Below are 20889 nucleotides of genomic sequence, written 5' to 3' on the forward strand. Positions count from 1 at the left end.
GTGTGCTTCCGTAGATATGTTTGTTGTGCTACCTCTTGAGTTCAAGAAATAGTGTTTCTATTACAACAATGAAAAGTCTGCCCTTTAAATAAATTATCCCCTGAAGGATGTGGCACATTAGACAAATGTGCACTATGAATGATACGAATCATCAGCAAAAGCATTGGAAGAACTTTCTAGGACCTTGAAGATGTGGGCTAGTAGTTCCTAACTGTTAGCAGGCTTATGCTGTGAAGCAGTACAAGGCATTGCTGTGGTACAGAGGATGATGCTTATACTAAAATCTTGGTAATTGGGAATTTGTGTTGCTTTTTAAAATCAAACTAATGATGAATTTTTCAAAATAATAAGATGTTGGTTCTCTGGAGGCAGTTCTCTAATACCATGTATATAAAGTGTCACTGCATAATACATTTGTTAAGGTACGATAATTGAAATATTTAAGACAGTTAAATTGTAAGGTGCTTGGGGCAATGAATGTCTCGTTGTGTTGTCTACAAAGGTGAGTGTAGTTTTGGTGCTTAACAAATAAGAATACAATTATCACAGTTTTGTACCTCATCAAGACTCTGTGTACTTGAGGGTTTTATTTCCCTCTGCTCTGTTGGTATTTTATATTTCTGTACTCCTTTATGTTTTGAATTTGTTAATCAGGAGTCCAGCTGATAGTTGCTGCACACATTACACACTGTTGTTTGGCTTCAGTCCTGATCTATAGCCTCACAGCTGTTTAAGTACCATGCTACCTGAAAAAAAAATTAATCATGATAAACTGCATAGTGATTTTGTGTGAAAGGATAAAAAGGTGAGAGTGCGGGTTAGGAGCGCAAGATAATTTATGACCTGGGCTCAGCTGGAGTATAGATCTCCAGAACCATGTGCTACCTTACCTTTTAAAAACACACACACAGAGAGAGAGAGAGAGAGAGAGAGAGAGAGAATTATCATATGTCCACCTCTTCTCCCATCTTATGACATAGGAGTCCCAGCCAGACAGTGCTATGGTGCCACCAGCTGGAAGCAAGGAGGAAAACCTGAGACCCTGTCACTGAAAAATATAAGCCTCTGCCACACACATCATCCCTCTAGTTTACTTTGTCCTTTTTGGAACATGGAATCTGAGTTCCTTCTTTCTCAATCCTTCTGCCTCCCTGCTTCCCACTTTATTTCTCTATAACGAAGGAGGGAAATAGAGAATTAAAAGAGGACTGTCCAAACATTTCCCTCTCAAGAGTACTCAATAAAGTTTAGTCCAAGAATGGAATTTTCCTGGTTCCTCTCAGACGTCTATCAGAGATTAGGCATCTGCTCTTGTAAAGGGGTTATTCTTGATCTAATTTGTACAGACCTAAAAGATGCCTGTTTTACATTGTGTATGACAACTGATGATTGCTTCCTGTCACTCACAGGAGAGCCAATGCCAATTCATTACCTTTCCAGATGGCCTGTTTCTGCTTCCTTCCCCCTCCCTCTTCCTGAGCATATATGAAGATTCCTGTGATGCTGATCTCTAATCTTTGTTCAGGCTCTTTCAACATCTTGCCTTAAGGAGTTTTATTAGTTGCATTTTGCAGCTCCCCCATTTGGGTCTGCTCCTGAGCTTGCTGCTGTCCAAGGCTTTCATTTCCCTAGACAGACTCATTTTCTGTTGAGTACTTTGTTGATCATCAAGGCTACCTCCAGGCCTCTTGCCAGTAGAAGCCTTGCAGGTATTGGGCTGGTTCTTAGCCTATGGGGACTTAAGCGCAGAGCCATAAAATTGTTTAGGCTCCTCACTTCCTTTGATATCAGTGGAAGTTAGCACCTAAACACTGTTGTGGATTGAGGTCTTGGGTGTGGCTCATTTTGGATTCTACTAGCTGTGTACCCCTTGTTCTCACACCTGCTGGTTGTCAGATCTAATCCCTGTGCCTTTTGTGATCAGGTGCGTTTGCTGAGCTGAGCTGAGAGACTTCTTTCTCCCTCCCAGACACCTGCAGGGAACTTTATCTTCTCACAAGGGCCTGTGCACTACTCCCACTTCCCTCATCTACCAATGATTACATGGCTATGGAACAGAGTTGCTTTCCAAGGGATGATTATTTAACAAAGAAGTGGACAGCTTGGTGAGCATCAGAAATAATCTACCTCATGTACTCTTAGGATTTGTAGGGTCTTTTCAGTCTGGTTGAAGCAAGGAACATCACTGCGCTACTATCAAAACAAACTAGCACAGCTTACTCTCTGGTACTGCCCTACTATGTCATTCTGGCATGTTTTGGATTGTTTCATGTCAGGCTTAAGCAAAGATCCCAATGTCAGTGCTCTCCATGTGCGTCTCTCTATTATGGGGGCTATTCAAGGCCCTGTTGAGAGCAGGGTCATTACTCCACATCCCTGAACAGAGGTGTTTCCCCCGCCCCCTTATCTCTATGAAGTAGCAATTTATCCTGTCAAGCCTCCACAGCCTAGTCAAGCCTCCGCAGCCTTTGTCTTGCATCCCGATTGTGGGATTGGGGCCTTTTGAGCCTTTGGGCCTGGCTCCTTTGCTTTTACTTTCTTTTAGGGCAGTTTTCTTTATTCAGCTCACCTTGGCTAGGTGAATGAGTGAATGGAACTCATTCACTATGTATTCATTTTTCCTGCTACTCTTTCCAAACAAGGAGGGTTTTTTTTCTTTTTTCTGTTTTTTGGCTTCCTTCAAAATTAATTTCTAATGTGAGTTCTGAATCCCATATGAATGAGTCCATTATTCTCCCTTCTTCTCAAATAAGTTGAATTTACTGGGTGTTGAATATTGAATTTGTTGAAATGTTGAATTTCTAAAGCATTCTTTGCCATTTTGCAAGAGTTTGGAAAGTTGTACCCTAACCCACTGTCACTAGATAGGTCTGACTGCAGTCATAGCATGTGATCAAACTGCTAAACCTCCTGCTAAGTTAGTTAAATGTTGTTCAGTTAGTGTTTCTACAGTCTACATCATGCACAGTGAGAGCTGAGGCATCTGCTTTGCATGTGTGCAAGACAGCAACCTAATCTTCTCACTGCCAAGATCAACAAGTTATCTCCACTTCTTGAATGGCCTTTGCAAAGTTGTGCTTGAAGCACAAAAATAAGCCTCTTGAGCATTTATAACCTTTATCTGTCCATAACTCCTGTGTCATAGGGAGGGAGAAGAGAGAGAGAAACAAGGGAAAATTACACACCTGCTATTTATCATAGCTTCTTCTTTTCTCATCCTGTATTGCACCCTTCACATTCCTGGGGAATCATTGGTACGGTCTGTAAAAAATTCAGTCTTTTGTCCTATCTTCTCAGTTGTGTTGTAGAACCATCTTGCAATAAGTGGACAGTTTGTGTGTCTGAGGCCTACAGAAAGAGGGGTGGGGTTGTGCATTTCTTTGTTTATTTGCGTGCAGTTGGAAGCACCATGAGAGTGACTGTGTGTCCTGTTTTGGAGGATAAAAGAGGAGGAGACTGCAACAGTTATCAGGGATATAATGTTCCCCTTTCTTCCATTTTTAAGTGCACAGGGTGTGTAGGTTGGTTTGTGTGCACATGTATTTGTTGCTTTATTATGCATGGTTAGCTATCTAAATAGATATACATTCATTGCTGCAAACACTTAACAGCCAGAAATAACATTCTCTCCCCTACAGTTTTTTGAGTATGCACATGAATTTACAAATCTTTACACCAGTGTAAATAACAGAAGAATCTGATTCCAGCCCAGTGCTAAGTACTAAAAACCTTAAAAAAAAGCAAACAAACAAGTAATCCCTAACAAAGCAGGTTCTAGCCCACAAAAGCTTTCTGGCAAAATAAATGTGTTAATATTCAATGTGCCATAGGACTCCTTGTTTTTGCTGAAACAGACTAACATGGTTATCCCTCTGAAACTAAAAACCTTTATAATAATTTATGCTATATATAGTTGGAGAAGCCATAATTTCCAATATTCCTATATGGGCCAAATAAAGAAATCATAACTTGTCTAGAATAAGCAGTTGTTTCATAGCGAGATGGACTACAATCATCCTATGCTAGCCTGGCAGATGCTAAGTGTCCAGCTGCTGTGCACTAAAATTTCTCTCATGCACTTTCATCCACTCCACTTCGAAATTGGTGCACTAAGAAACTTTTAATGCTGGGTCTGCTTGGTGCATGTCAAGCTAATGCTAGATAGATTTATAGGCAAGCTTGCCACATGTTAACTTTACGTAGATAAACACTCACATGAGGTAGCTGTTTGTGTAAGTATTGAGTGGTACTGGCTATAAACTGAGTAAATGTCTTTAGAACCTATAAACTATTTCTATGGTATTTCTTGTTTGTCAGTAAGAATGAAATCTTGTTTCACAAATTCCTTTATTTCCAAATAGTTCCTGTTTTCTCCTACCCTATTATTAATATACTTTTAATCATTTTGGGATGAATTTGCATTGGTAAAAATAGATTACATGCAGGTGTAGTTTTGATTAGTCTCTAGTTATCCTTAGAAATGCAGATGTATTTTACAAGAAATTATACCAGATTTTGAAGGAAAACCACAAGTTTTAGTGTGGCTGTTCAGTAGATTGGGCCTCCTTAAAGCATTAACATTAAATTAGACGCCATGCATAATTTATTGTTTTCTTGTTTCTGTCCTTCAAATGTAGAAACATAATAGGATGGTGGTGTTGATGACAATGATACCTCTTTGCAAATGTAGCTTACAATTGTAAGCAAAGCAAGTTAATGTTTTACTATAGGGATAAAAATCAACATGGAGGAATTCTTAATCAATCTTAGATGATTAAAGCCTGCAAATGTAATTTTACCTCATCTGTGTGCTGTTTGTAGCGATGTTTTATATCAGTTTAGTGGGGTGTTTAGTCTATCTAATGTTCTGTGGAACTGATATTTGCATTGGACTTCTGTGGGACTGAGCAATCTACAAGTACTAAGGCAGGCATAAGCTTGTTGATTATAAAATATTAAGTGACTATCGAGTCCTAGTATCTCATTCCAGGATAGCAGCATCTATGGGCTGTAGCACTGCTTTTGGTTACCTCAAGTCTGTCTTTTCATGCTGTAAGAAAGCTGGGGTGGAAAAATATTCCCTCCTCCCCTCTCCCCAGCCCTCTTCTCAAGGAAGCAGTCATTTGTGGAGACTTTATGGAGAATATAGTATCCCTGGAAGACAATTATGAAGGATGAAAACTAGTGCTTCCAAAATGCCTTCCCTTCCCTCTCCCCCCACCATTGTTGCATAAATATTATATTTAGAGGAGAGAAACAGGATGTATTGCTTGTAAGAAGAAAGATGGAGAAGGTACAAGTCAAAGCTGTCCTCTCCTCAGGCTTTGCTTCAGCCTTTTGGCTGGCCAGCAGAGGTTTCTGGTAGTTGACTTGCTCCACCCCAATAAGTTATACCTTTGTCGTTGAAGGCTGTAGCCATTTGGTGACCTGCCTTCTTCCTGTAGCTCTATAGTGTGTTCCCAGGGTGTTGTGGGTCTGACCAACTGTATTTTTTGTGGATTGGGAAGGATATTTTTTATTAGTGGGCCGAATTAGCTGAGGTGTGATGGTGGTTTGTGCCCTCCTTGTAGCATTGTGGAGGAATAACTAGGGGGCAAAGACTGGCATTTGGAAGCCTACTAATTAAAAGAAACAATTGTGTGTGTAGTTTGTGCACCTTGGGGCAATGTCTAGTGAAGGTAAAAACTAAAAGGTCCAGCTTCCAGAGGTAGGACAGACCTAGTATTTTAACTCATGGACCTTGTACCTGTAAGGTGAGCCCTGAAGACGTTCTGTAATGCATCCCCATAGGGGAGGAAGGTTAGGGGATTTATAAGTGAACAGAGTCCTAGGAGGCAGTTGTGAACGGGCAGATCTACCCTGAGTTACCACCTATATAGTGGGAGCCCTGTATTGCTATGCCTATACTAGAGGGTTTTGTTGACAAAACTGGCATTTTGTCAACAAAAGCAGGGGAGCTTCCAGATTCCCAAGGCATTCTGTCTACAGTAAATCAACAGAATGCAGCACTGTTCCCAATGAGCCATAATGGCTCTGTCGACAGATACCTGTTGACAGAAAGCCAGTCTGGATGTTCCCAGTGGCCCTCTGTTGACAGGGTTCTGGGACACCAGGTGGCTGTGTCTGCTATGCTTTCAGGTGGCTGTTTTGTCAAGAGAGCAGCTGGGCAATCCAGCTGTTCTGTCGACTGAGTGGATTCCTCTTTCAGTCCACTTGGCAATTTGGCCATGATCTGTTGACAGAAGCTTTGTTGGAAGATATCTTTCGACAAAAACTTCTGACAACAAATTGCTGTAATCTAGACATAGCCTAACTCTATAGTGGACCAAGTTAAATGGTGTGTATGTCAGAGGGCTGAGCATACATCACCCCTGCCTGGTATTACTTTAATAAATTTGCAGCCTGCCACTTAAAATCCTCTGTATTGCCATCTCTTCTGCTCCTGAATGTCCTGAGCGAAACAATTGGAGTAAGACTGACTCATGCCAGCACAGTGGCAATCTGGCACTGCTTTAAATCAGACTCTTCGCATTTTAAATTTAATTTATCTGCAGTTTTAAGACTTCTGAGCAGAGAACATGAAGTACACAGCCATGTACACAGACTACTATAATGATTTATATAGGAAAATGAACAATTTTTATCACTTCCATGCAAGTTTCTATTTATATTTTGCATCTAGCTTTTAAAACTAGGTGTACCCAAATCAGTGCAGTTGACCTCTTTCAGGTGTCTGTTTCATTTGCCTTGAATCTTAACATGAATGTAGTAAATTAATTGTTCAAAGATGCACTTAAAGATTCCCTACATTTTTGTCTGAGACAACAAAAATGGATTAAAACTTTTGTAAAATACTGCAAAGGTGAAAAGTCAAAGTTAAGGATTATTGCTGAATGAACAATAGTTCTAAGAATAAAATGTCCTGAGAACTTAGACAGTTTAGCTTCCTGGTTAACTTATTTCATTTGTGAGGTCTAGAAAAATTAATTTGTCTATCTGCCATCCTGAAGGATAGTTTTATGGCAAGAGCACTGGAACAGGACTCGGGAGTTCTTGGTGTGTACTTCCTTGTTGTGCCATAGACTTCCCCTATGTCCTTGGGCATCTCACTTAATCACTTTATACCTCAGTTCCCCATATGCGAAATAAAGATATTTTCCTAAATCACAGTTGTTGTAAAGATAAAGCTGTTAAGCTGCTTTGGCATTAGAGAGTTTTGTAGACAAAACTGGGGTTTTGTTGAGAGAACTCACAGAGCAGCTACACACAAAATGTGTTTTGTCAACAGAAACTGCTGAGAAAAGAGCTGTGTAGGCACTCGGGGGGACCCTTTTGTTGACAGAGAGGATCAAAAGATCAATCCACTTTTATGTGTAGATGTGATCTGTCAACAGTTTTATTGGAACATCTTTTCTGACAGTAACTTCTGTAGATGGATGCTTCTAGTGTAGATGTAGCCTTGATGTTTGTGAAGCACTCTGATATTACATTGATGGGAGCTGTATAAGTAAGACAGTGAAGTCCGTGAGAATGCCTGTTAGCTAAAGATATGTGATCACAATTAAATAAACCTTATTGTGAGGGGATGTTTTAGTGTTTAGAGCAGGATGCTCTGAGTCAGTACACACCTGAGCGCTCTCTGCTGCTCCGCTTGTGTCTTTATGTATCCTTGGGAAAGTCACTTAATTTTGCTGTACTTCAGTTTACCCATCTGTAAAATGATCCTAACAATGCTTATTTTGCAAAAGCATAATGATATTTAATTAACAAGTGTTACAAGAACAAGGAGATTATCAAACAAATTATGTGTTCTACTTCAATATAGTTTTCATACAAGCTGTTGTTGATATGGCAGTTCTTTAGGTAAAGAAAAGAGGGCTGCTGTTGCCAATTTTTCTTAAAGTGACATAAAAGGGGGAAAGCTCAGAGAAAATTTTGTAGGAGTTGGTTGCATTATTATTTGTTTTCTGTACTATCTGCAATGTGCTAAGCTGTATATAAGCATAAGAAAGGTGCAATCTCTTCTTGCATCCAAGCTGTAAAGATTTTAAACAAAGCCATTTTGAAATGAACATGGCACAGGGTATTTTTCATATCCAGACAGCATAACATTTTACTAATTTTCTGAGATGAAAAAATGTATCTGGGGTGAGATCAAGCTAAAAATATTTTGGTGCATGGGTTTGTATGTGTTAGGGCAATTGGGAAGGAGCTTCTTTATACAGAAGTTTGAAGAGAAGTGTAATTCTTGTAACTACTTTTCATATATTTTTCCAGTTACTTTGTTGAAGCAAGTAGAAACACATTTTCTCTAAGGAATTTGAATTGCTCTACCAAGGAGATGGTATGCCATAGATGAGGAAACAAAATGTACAAAGGCATTATGCCATACAAGGTTAGATTTTGCCTTCCCTAATACAATTAACTACTGCAGGGAAAGGTAACAGGGTCCCAACAGTGTCATCTGAAACTGATCTATTCAGTGTTCATACATGTATGCTCAGTGGTCTGACTCACAGCTAGTTCTCCTGTCTAATGCGAGATGATTTGTCTTACTCATACAGTTCCACACGTGCATAAATAAGAATAGCTGTAAACAGATTGGCAGCAGTTCAACTAGCTTTTCATGAAGCAGGAGGAAAGCTACTCGAAATTAGGGCAGGCCTTGCATGACACAATCCATCAGCTCACAATAGAAGGATCAAACAAACAAGCAATTTTGGTGACAAAATATGTGTACTGTGTCGCACAAAGAAAGATAAGCAGTCAAGTTACCTTCCTGTCTTGTCTGAAACCACAATCCCAGTGTTGGTCTACACTAACGTGGAGGCATTCTGGACTCTCTGTGGTGCTGCAAGTCTGAAGTCTTGGTCTGCGTCTATGCTATGAGATAAAATCAAATTTATTTATGTCGATTTTCTAATACTGGAATTTACAAGTTTGATTTTGACCATCGTCACTTCTACCATGCTCCCCACAAAGTCAAGTCACTGGTGCCACACACACATTGACTAACATCGACTGTTAAAGCAGTTTATCGTGGGAAGCTATCCCACAGTTCCATCATCCCCGTAGCATTCTGGGTATGCTCCCTGGTCTTGACATCATCTTCCCCCATTGCATTTCCATTATTCCCCTTCCAATCCCTGAAAATATGTTGATCCCTGGAAATAATGCAGAGACCATCACAATTAGAGGAAGGAATTTTTGGTTTCCCCACACATCATGTTACCAACATGGGTGCAGCGATTGTATTCTCAACTGAAGATCCACTGATGATTGCACGCGTGTGATCCCTGAAAATAATGCAGGGGCTGGGAATGTTTTTTAATTTGAGAAGAATGCAGGAAGAAAGAATTTGGTTTCCCTCCACATTACAGTGCCAACAAGGGTGCAGTGACTGCATTCTCAACTGGCCATCCATCCCACCTCCCATCATTAAAGAAATGTTACCCCTGAAAATAATGCAGGGGCCTGGAAAATTTTTTAATTTGAGAGACATGGAGGAAGAAAGAATTGTTCATTTCCCCATATGCTATATTGGTGTTGGGGAGACACCAATGTGGTGTCCTGGACAGTTTTTTAAAGTTAGAAGAAACAGAATAGAAAAGTGCAGGAAAAAAAGAATTTTTGGTTTCCCCCTGGCATGAGCAAGCCTTGGTGCGGGCGAAGTGGAGGTGCAGTGGGCAGCCAGTTGAAGTGTTCCTTCCCTGGCGGCAGCAAGCTCAGTTATGGACCGTGTGTGTGTGTGTGGTGCTGGTGGGTGTGTGGGGGGCGGTTTCAGTGGATGACCAGTTGAGCTGTTGCTTCCCTGGCAGCAGCAGTAAGCTCTTTAGCTGCTGTGGGAGACTTCTCCCACCAAGGGGTGATTCAGTGGAGGACCACTCAAAGTGGTCCTCCCCCAGTAGCAGCAAGCCCCTTAGCCACCAGGGAGAACTGTTCCCTGGAGGCAGCAAGGCCTGGTATAGGTTGGGGGGGACAGTAGTTGGGGGGCCAGTTGAGGTGGTTTTTCCCCATGTCAACAGCAAAGCCCCCAGTATCTTAACCGCCGGGGGGACTTCCCCATGGCAGCAACAAAGCCAGAATATTTTTCCATCCCTTGGAGCCCTAAACAAAGGACTGGCAGCATTGTCAGCACCTAACGGCAGGCACACCCTTTTATTGGGTTGGGCTGGGGGCTACCACATGATGTGGCTGAGTCCAGGAAAGACCCACACTGTGTGGCGCCTGTGGGGGAGGGAAGGGGGTTTGCAGGCAAATGTAAACCGCTGAGAAGAAGTTTATTGGTGTGTTTTACAAGCACGACTCCCAGCACAGGTTTGTTGACGCATGGTACGGCAAGGCAGGGCTGGTGCCAGGCAGCACATAAAAAAGTAGCATGTGTACAGACAGAGCTGTGAACTCCCTGCAGGGGCTATTTGAATGGGTAGATGAACGTACACCACTAACAGCATAGAAAGAAAGAAGTTTTCTCCGGCTGTCATACTAACATGAGCCCACAGCTAAAGACTCGCAGCTTCCACTTGGAAATTCACCGTCTTCCTGTTACAGCAGTGAGCAGTGGCCAGATTGGAGCACTGAGGGGGCATTATGGGTTACATAGGGGACTCCTCTGGAGGCTAATAAATTCGCTTTTAAGATGTGATGCTTCCACACTTGCATTTAATTGAACTTCTGAATTCAAGCTTGACCCTACACCTGTCCGGTAACTACAGTTTTGTAATCTCAAGATTACTGCACCCAAAATCGAGCTAATGGTCTTTACAGTGAGGACAGTTGTGGTAAAATCGAGCTAAATTTGATTTTATCTCATAGTGTAGACGCAGCCTTAAAGTGGGAAATAAGGAATCGCTAGTGTTGATGGTAGCAGGGAGATGCTGAGGAGAGCCCCTGGAAGATGAATTTAGTGTACTGGGAGAAGGGCTTTAATCCAATGCTAGGATAGGATAGCTTGTTTTGACATTTTTTATTTTCAGGCATGATTCCTCTTCTTTTGGTACTTTTAACCCCCCACTCCTCTACTAAAGTAAAATCAAATGTGGTGTTGAATTTCTGTTGATACTTCTGTTTTGTTCTGTTTTGCTAGGCGCTTATCCTTTATGGTTAGGATCTCCGTACAGAAATAACAAATATGATGATCTTTGGTTTATTCATGCTTTGTGGAGATGATCAGTTCTCAGTTGCAGTTTCCCTTGATCTGTTTTTGCCAATCTGATAGCTGTCTTGTTCCCCTCTAGAAACCTGGTATTTCCTATCCAAGAGAGAGGAAGCAGTGTGATGTCTGACTGGACCAGAAATGAGATTCTTACTAGGGCGTTAATGAAGGCGGAAGGTGGACTTGATTTGACTATTATAGTTGATTTTTCACTGGAAAGATCTTAATCAAGTAAAATTGTTTTTTCTGCTAGAGGCTCTAAATCAGAATGCACAAATCCTAATAATTATTTAGTGTTATTCTTTCATCCCCACAACTCTCACACAAAGTGTTTAGAGAATGTTCCTTTTATTTGAAAGTACCACAGGAAAGGCAGGACAGTGTTCATCTCAGCATAGTTTGAAACTATATACTAAGAGCTTTTATAAAATTTGCCTGTATAACCAGAAAATCAGTTTGTACATCTGTCTTTCTGTCTGTTACATTTAGAAAGGGGATGGCATTAAAGCACAAGGCATGTTTCTATCACACAACTCCATTCCTCTTTTTATGAAAAAAATCTTGCATACTGCCCTAACTGTAACTTAAATCATGTCATCCCCTTCAAGACCCTTAATTTTGCTTCATTCTGCACCAGGATTCTTTCACTGAAGTCTCTCTTCAGTTTTTTGTACATTGTTATAGAATTAAAATGAAAAGTGGCTTGCTGTTTAAATTTATTGTGAGAATTTTCATTGGTGCTTTCTGACAACATAGAGAAAATGAAATTACAAGTGTATTCAGCTTTTCTTAGTCCTTAAAAATAAAAAGTGTTGATCATGTTCTTGTTGGTTGGAAAGCGCCCTTTTCAACATATAAAGTGTTTTTCTTAGGGTGATAGTACTCAAAACTAAAAGTTTTATTTTATTCTGTAACCTTGTAGTTGCTACAACTATTAGGTCTTGTCTACCCTTGCCCCCAACTTTGAAGGGGCATTGTAATCAGGGTGATGGGAGATTACCAATGAAGTGCTCCGGTGAATATGCAGCACTTCATTAGGCTAATTCTCCGCGGCAACTTCAAAATGTCAAACTTCGAAGTGCTGACGTGCGTGTAGCTGCAGGCACTTTGAAGTGCCTTTACTCCCCAAAGTTTTGAGGAGTAAAGGCATTTCAAAGTAGTGCAAGGCACTTCCAAGTACCTGTGGCTGTACGCATGCGGGCACTTCAAAGTTTGACACTTCGAAGTTGCCACGGGGGAGAATTAGTCTAATGAAGTGCTGCTTATGAATCGCAGCACTTTATTCATAATCTCCCATCACCCTGATTACCATGCCCCTTTGAAGTTGGGGGCAAGTGTAGACCCAGCCTTATTCAAGTAAAATGAAGACTATCTGAAGATGGAGAATGTATTCTATAAATCTTGTTATATTGAATATGTGTAGTTTTATTCTAAGTGCTACAACAAAATGAGTAGTGTTTTGAAGTGAAAAACACTGGGAAGAATATACCTGCACTTTGTGTGCATGTGTACAGAGAAGTGAAGATATGTACACATACTCTCCCCACCGATACACACACTTTCTCATATATAGATAAAACAAAAGTTGCAGAAGTCCAGAAAGAATTCCATATGAGCAATTTTTATCAGTTTTGATTATTTGTTTACATTGACATACTGTACAAACACATCCTTGAGGGAGAGAAGATGAGAATTTAACAGTTCATGCAATGTATTTGGTGGTACTAAGAAAGGATGATTAAGTTTAATGTAGCACATGAAGAATCATTATGGCAGCCTACTTGCACCTCAAGCCTGTTGACCTAGGCATTGTTGCTGACTTAGATTGGCATACTAAATAACTGATGGATGGAAAAATCAGTATGTGTTTTAGCATAAAGGATGAACAAGCTAAATTTTATATATAGATATATATATATATATATATATATCTATATATCTATATATAAAATTTAGCTTGTCCATGTATGTGTATACCTATATGTATACACACACACACATCTTATATTGCAATTAATTCTTGATAGCTTATGTTTGATTATCACTTCTGCAGTAAATCTGAGTTTGTTCTTATGCATCCAAGAGTAAGTTCCTTGAAATGAAAGGTAAACAACATACAGATTTGTTTGACTGCTATACTGGACTAATGAAGGACAACAGCAGCGCTCCAGTTCATGATATTTTTTTCATGTTTAACCCTCCATAAATAGCAAGATGTTACATGTAGCATTGTCCTATGTGTATTTACTTCATAGATTGGGCAATTTCGTATAACATTTAGAATATTTTCATGTAAAAACAAAGTTAAGAATTTATAATCATGATATTTTAAAGTTAGGATGAAATATAGTTATTAATGTTTAAAGTTAGAAAAGGAGAGACTGTCTTCAGAGGTGTCACATATATGTTTAAACAAATAGTTTTCTGAATAGAGAAGTTAAAGATTTTGGGGTACCTCAGCTTTCAGGAGGTCAATCTGAAACACCTTTACAAGGCCTGATTTTTTTTCCAAGAATACACTGAGGCTATGTCTACACTAGAAGCATCTGTCTACGGAACTTCTTGTTGGAAGAGATGTTCCGACTAAACTTCTGTTGACAGATTGCGTCGACACATAAAAGTGGATTGATCTTTTGATCCGCTCTGTTGACAAAAGGGCCCCCAGAGTGTCTACATGGCTTATTTTTGACAGTTTCTGTTGACAAAACGCATTTTGTATGTAGATGCTCCACAATTTTTGTTGACAGAACTCTCTAGTGTAGACATAGCCAGAGGGTTTGTCCTCTGCAGGCCAGTTATCTTTAAGGTATCCCATATTAGCCATCCAAAATCAATCATTAGTTGTGTTTGAAAAGCTTATTCAAGCTGTGCACAATAACAACCTCCCTTTTTTCAAAAATTATGTACAACAAGTTGTTCCAAAGAGTTCTACCAATTACTTAGAAGAAAATGGCAATTCGTCATTTCATACTCATGAAGTGCCATAGTTCACAACATTTGCAAAGCACTGTAATGTAAATGGGAAAATTTAGTTTGAACTTATGTTCAAGTATAGCAGCTAACTTAAATTTCATTTTTTAATTTATTGAAATTTAAATTGATTAAACTATTTAAAATAAAATTTCAAAAGCTGTGGTGTTTAACTATCCTCTTAAATTTATTTGATACTGTTATAAAGATTAGAAGCCTTAACTGAACACTGTATGCTTGCATCAGCTTGAAATAATAGTATTTTATGGTGTGTACAGTAACATTAGTAGTATAATATTAGTATTTTAAGGAACAGAGTTATTGCAACATATATTTAATAATGTTACAGTTATTGTGAAGCATAAGATGCTCAGTTAAATTATGTTACTGTGGGTTAGACTGTAATAGACAAAAGCTAGGTCCTGTTAACCCTTTAACCTCTAAGGAAATGGATCAGAGTTCAATTATAATTAGTTTAAAATCACTGTGACATTAAACAATGTATTTAGGTTGCACGAGCAGTAGATTATTCATTCATGTTTTCTAATACTGTAATTTAAATTTTAACATTTTTGCGGAGTTAATCTCCTAAATATATACACAAACATTTTATGTTATTATTAAAAAGGGAACTTTACCTCTTGAATACTGTACCTCAATTTTATTGTAATGATTTTGCTGGTTACCAGGTGGGGTGGCAGTTGAAAAATTTGGTGAATGCACTACGAGAGGACCCGAGTGGTGTTATCTTAACTTTGAAAAAGCGACCTCAGAGCATGCTTACCTCAGCACCAGCTTTACTGAAAAATATGAGATGGAAGCCCCTTGCTCTGCAGGTAATGAAGCTTAATCATAAGTCATACACCATCATTTTAACTATAGCTTATCTCAGTGATGCTTTATTGTGCTTCATCTCAGCAGCATATGGATTTAATCTTGTATGCTTTGAAAATTTGTTTGTGAAATGGTATCTGCACAGCTTGTTCCCATAGGCCCATTTGAAATTAAATCCATTAGTTATACCTCTTAAAATGAAAGCACTTAAATGATCCCAGATAACTGCAATGTAATTCTTCTGACGTCCATAACTTTTTTTGAGGGCTCCCATTTGTTTTTGCCGTACATAGATAGGACGCTGCTAAATTGCAGTGGAAGATCATTTTTAAGATTACATTAAACATGATTTGTTTTTAGTTTAGCGAAGCACTTAATCAAGTGCATAATTGTAAACAATTACTTAAATATTTTGTGAGTCAGGGCCTTGGACAAATGTATGACTTTGCTTTATTGAGTAGTCCTCCTGAAGTCTGGTCATGTGAGCAAAGGAACATACATTGCTGGGTTCCTTGTATGGAGCACTTCTTTAGTATTTAAAATATGCTCAGGTCTACAGAAGTTCTAAGATGGTTCTTTGTTCCTCTCATCTTTTAATAAAACTACAGTATGCCAAAAGGGGAAACTATTTAATCAAAAATTTAGCATTTTACTTAGTATAAAACATCACTGTGATAGTGTTCTAGACTTCTAAAATTTAATTATGAGGAATAAAGCTATCTCCATACAGATGAAATCATCTTACCAACTGATGAAAGCTGAAAAATAATGTATTTCCCTTCAGTTCAGTAGGTACATAACCAAGGAAGAAATTTTGTTTTCCTTGCATAAAACTTTCATTCTTAAGAGAGATTATTATCCTATCTTAAACATAGTCTAATTCAAAAATTAATACTCTTCATTGAAGTAAAACATCATATCGTGAAGGAAAATGAGATATGGAAATGCCACTGCTGATAGCTGCTTTCTTTGCCATTTAATATGCTAATAGGTATATAAAAGAAACCAGTACCATTCATTGCTTCCCTTTCCGACTGCCTCCCCATGGTTAAATACACTATTGTCTTTCAGATTGAATAGCTTTTAAAAAGATTGTTGTCTTTGCATTTAAAATTATGTGTCCTAGCTGGAAATGTGGCATTAAATTTCAACCAATAAATAGCTTATCAGCATCAGAGTATATAATTGAAATAGGTATGCATGATAATGGGCATATGAAAGTACTTAGTTAAAATTTTGCTGACAAGAGAGCTGTGAGTGAAAAACTCACATCATTGCTTAAAATGAGACTGTCTCCTGCTTCCTCTATAGTATTTTTGGTGACTTTGTTCACTTCATGCAATATTTGTCTGGCTCTACTTTAGCATCAGCCTTTACACTCTTCCCACTGTAGATCCCACAGCAAGATGTTATAGGGGATACCAGTAGTGAAGACAAGTGAATGTGCAGCTAAATCAAGAGAGGAGAAGGGCTCCTCCAGTGGGATGTGGGGGGAGGTGGAAATCAAACTGCAAACTGAACCTCTAAACCTTCTACCTCCCATACTTTCAGAGTGCCACAAACTGCCTGATTCACACTCTGTTCCAGCTCCTCCCTCACCCTCCCAGGACTGGAACAGCATGAATCAGCTCTTCGTGGTTGCTCCAGCTCTGGGAGGGAAAAGGAGGAGTGGGGTTGGAGTGCGAACCAGGCAATTTGCATGCGCCAAAAGTGCTGAGAGGGAGGGAGGAGCAGAGAATTGTGGGGCTCTTGTGCCCTGGTGTGCAAGAGGCACATGCGGAGACCATGTATGGAATCCCAGTGGGCCGTGAGCTGCAGTGGCCTACTGAGGTGAAGGAGTGCCACTCATGCAGCCCGCTCACCATTCGCACTTGCCCATGGCTGCTCTAAAGCCCTCTTACAAAAGGGTAAGAATCCATCAGACTCCCTAAAGATTCTTATATGAGGGCAATGAAAATGGGCCCTGATGTGTGCATCGGGGTTGTAAATTGCTATGGGATGAGGAGGCAATTGCATCCATCCCCCTGTCATGTTCATGTATCAGAGGGGTAGCCCTGTTAGTTTGTATCCGCAAAAGCAGTGAGAAGTCCTGTGACAGCTTATAGACTAACAGATTTATTTATTTACCAACAATAAGTCTCTTAATCTGCAAGGTGCCAGAGGACTTCTTGTTATCATTTTTGTAGCTCTTCACCACACAGTACTGCAGTGTCTCCCCCAGGCGTGTGAGAGCCACTAGAAGGAAGGCCAGGCCAGGGTTTCTAATTGGCACATTGTCCATACTACCTTACTGTCTGCACTAGCTGGATGGGAAGCAGCGACAGTGACCTGGGCCAGGTCTGAGGACAGAAAGTAGGAGTCTAGTGTCTGTCCTAGGCCAAGAATGTGTGAGACAGCACTTCTGGCCTTCCATGCCTCTCACCCCTCTAGAATAAGACTAGACGCTACTACTCCCTTTTTCAGAGTCAGACTGGCCTCCTAACTTTGCACAAATAGCTGTAGCCTCAGTGAAGAGGTGGAAGTGTGGGTGGGAATGTAGCTTGCCCCCTCGCCCTTCAGGTTTTTCTTGAAACGGTGGTCCTAATGAACGTGCATGCACCAATGTGCCACAGACCTGCAAGCGTGAGGCCTATGACTGACCCACTCCTCAAAATATAAATTTACTTGATATCTGAAAAAGTTTGCACATGGTACTATATTACAGAGATGAAAATTCACTCTGTTTTTAATTTGTTCAATTTGTGTTTTGTTTAAAGTTTAGCATATTTAGCATGGTGCAGAGCAGATACAGTTTTCAAAGTGAAATTTTAGGAATTTTTCTTACGATAATAGAAGAAGAAATACTAATAGCTTTTGAGGCTTTTTTTGGTGACAAGAAACTGAAATCCTATTAAAATGTTAGAAATACAGACGTGATATGAAATGGTGATATGTCATAGTTTTATAAGACATGTAAAAAACAGAAATTGTGTGTGTATGTTTGTGTGTCTATTTGCAGTGCTGCATGACTTCCTAAAGTGAGAGAGAATTGTTTTCTGTAGAAGAAGTTTCAGCGATACAAAAAACAAATTTCAGAATCAGCATAATGCTAAGATCTGTTTTGTTAACATAAATAAAGTGAAGTTAAACGGAAGAGCATTTGGCCCCAGATTGTCAATTATAAAGCTTAAGTACTGAATGTTTGTCATAGATACAGCACATATTGATTAATGTAAAAGCAAAAATGTACCATAGTCTCACAGATATTCAAAAGTATGAATTGATTAGAATCAGACAGCTGCATCGATTGTGAGTACTTTTTGGATGATATTTGCATTCCTCTATGAACTCTAATAGCACTGTCCAGGACACAATTTAGTCCAAAATTTATACTTTGCAGTTAGAAATTGCTATTTTGTTTTTCTTAGGATCTGTATGTGCCAGTTTCACAAAAAGATGATATTTTGTTCCATGGCAGTGTGAAATACTTTGGGGAGTGAGTAAAAAATGGATGTTAACATAAATAGATAAAAGGACCATCTCCATAGTCTCCTGGTTTGAATATTTACATAGTGGCTGTATCAAGACGTTGTGAAATAATTGAGAATGTTCTAAGTGTGAAATTATCTCAAAGGCTAAAACTGTTCAACAATTTCAGCAGAAGTAAGTAATAATAAAATCCATACCCTGAAATAAGATTTTGTACAAGCACAAAATGTAAGATGTATCAGTAGCACCAGGAAAGGCAGTACTAATTTGTTACTGACTTTAGCACTTCTAAATTAGCCTTTTATTTTACTTCTGAAAGAGGAGCAAGCAGAAGAAAAAGGCAATATGTGATTTCAGGGATGAATCAAATAGTACTGAGTGTTTAAAGGGAAAGTGGGACTTGGGAAAATGTAAGAAGCACTGGCAGTGAAGCAGACATTTAGTTTTCTCAAGCGCCTGCATCAGCAAATATCTCTGATTGTCGTCACATCAAAGTTGGAGCATAAATGGCTCAGCAAATTAAATTAAGGGGCTCATTTACACTGGGATGTTGTAATTGAAACCTTTTAAATCACATTTCTAACAGAGAGTGAATAATATTGACACATTAGTCAGTAAACTGCCCTCTGCTTGCTTAGTTGTTAAAAATCTCTCTGAACATGAAAGTTCATCTAGTGCAAGATAAAAAAAATCAAAGATTCAATGGAGCAATATTAAGTATACCAATAAGATGGGTGACTGCAAGGTGAAGTACTCCGTCAGTACTGTGTGAGTGCTACTAATGACTCATTGTGGTGTATGAATCATTTTGGTGCAGGAGATGACAGGAGTTGTCAGAGTTTTAAGCTTTTTAAAACTATCTTCTGGTAATATTCTAAGCCACCTGGCATCCACTGAAAAACCTTTTTCTTCCCTGTAGCGCCCTAGACACCAAACAGAATTTCATAGTCTGTAGAGGTGAAAAGGGCTTGGTGGTGGTGCCAGTTGGCAAATCCGAAAAACTTCAAGTCCCACTTGCTTATTTGGTGAATGCGATATGTTTACTTTGCACAACTTTTTCCTGTTGTAAGCTTCTTGTCATTGACAATGTGCAAGTGAAATTTAGCCAATAGAACTTTCTGTTGACTCCTTCATTGCTTTCCTTCTTTTAGCAGATACTTGTTTACTCAATATTAAAAGCTGAAAATATTGCTGCACAGTTCTTTTTTTAAAAAAAAAGAAAAAATAGGCCAAACCTCTGACTAGAATATGTATTTTATATTGTGCAATATCATATAATGAAGTCCCAGCCTGCGTGTACATGCATGTAGAAAACTTGAATTGTAATGTCCATCAATCAGGGAGGAAAACACATTCATTTTGCTCTGCATCAGTTTACAACAAGTGAATTTTTGACAGCAAAAGATACCTGAAGGCTTTCTCTTTAAAGCTCCATAAATTACTATTTTCTACCTTTTTATGGCTTATCCAAGTTCTATCTTCTGATCATTTTTATTTGGTTGTAATTTGTGAATTACAGGTATTTCAGTGTTTTATAAAACTTGGATTAGTTAGCTAAAACATTGGGGCTTTTTAAGATTTTTGTTTGCAGTTGGAAATATGAATTATGTAATCATACAATAAATGCTAACATCATGAATACTACCATGAATCTTACTAGATTTGTTTTTCCCATTCTCTAGCCATTGTTATTGTGGTTCATTTGTGGCGTGGAGAATAACATCCCAGATCATACTAATCATATTTTTTAACCATCATTAGAGTTAATGGTTTGTGTCAGGTGTGGAGTTCTATTTTCCATTTTTGTTTTTAATTTCTGCCATAATCTGAGATTGCTGAATAATTTTTGTGAGAACTAGAACTATACAAACTTTGTCCTCAGAACAGTCCTTCCAAGATTAAGAATGTGTGCTGGTTTGAATGTTTGCTGTACTTCATAGCTGCTGTTTCAGTGTACACTCTTCTTCTTGAGTTCACCAATTCTATTATTTCTGGGGTTTCCCAGAAATAGTGAATTCCCAAAGAATGGTTTGAGCATTCCCAGGTACACTGTTGTCCTCTGAGGTGAAGTTATTGGAGTAAGGCAGCAGCAGGGGCTGGAACTGCCACGTGCTCTTTTGGGATAAGCTATAAAGCATTCCTCTAGCCCATGGTAATTGGGTGTGTTGTTGGCCAAAGGACTTTGAACTAACCTGCTAAAGACTCCTGATTCACACTGGACTCCTTCACAAGCTTTATAGCGGTACTGGAGAAAGAGGAAGAGATATTTCTGGCAGGGGTGGGGGTCTGCTCAGTTATAAGGGCTCTGTGCAGTGGAAAGTCTTTTGTTAACTTCCGTGAGTTCTAGATTCAGGCCCAAAGGGTGTTTATCAAGAATTGACCAGAATGCTCTGACTACTGTGATAATCTAGTGTAGTCCTGTAGGAGGGCCAGTCCTGGGTCTGGTACTTTTCCATGTTAAT

At 39.2% G+C, this 20889-nt stretch overlaps 1 protein-coding gene across 8 annotated transcripts in view; it reads left to right on the forward strand.

Annotated features, from left to right (window-relative positions):
- The window catches only part of CNKSR2 (connector enhancer of kinase suppressor of Ras 2), a 372822-nt gene that overhangs the window by 207833 nt on the left and 144100 nt on the right, over nt 1-20889 (forward strand). For 5 of the 8 annotated variants that reach the window (XR_012645541.1, XM_074994112.1, XM_074994120.1 and 2 more), the window contains one exon: nt 14815-14961. The exons of the other annotated variants lie outside the window; for them this stretch is intronic. Coding sequence is in view for 4 of the 5 variants with exons in the window: in XM_074994112.1 (XP_074850213.1) it covers nt 14815-14961 (147 nt within the window). In the remaining variant the exon portion in view is untranslated. The remainder of the gene's footprint in view (nt 1-14814; nt 14962-20889) is intronic. 8 annotated transcript variants of the gene reach the window in all.

This window comes from Carettochelys insculpta, chromosome 1 (genome assembly GCF_033958435.1).
Source record: "Carettochelys insculpta isolate YL-2023 chromosome 1, ASM3395843v1, whole genome shotgun sequence".
NCBI lineage: Eukaryota > Metazoa > Chordata > Testudines > Carettochelyidae > Carettochelys > Carettochelys insculpta.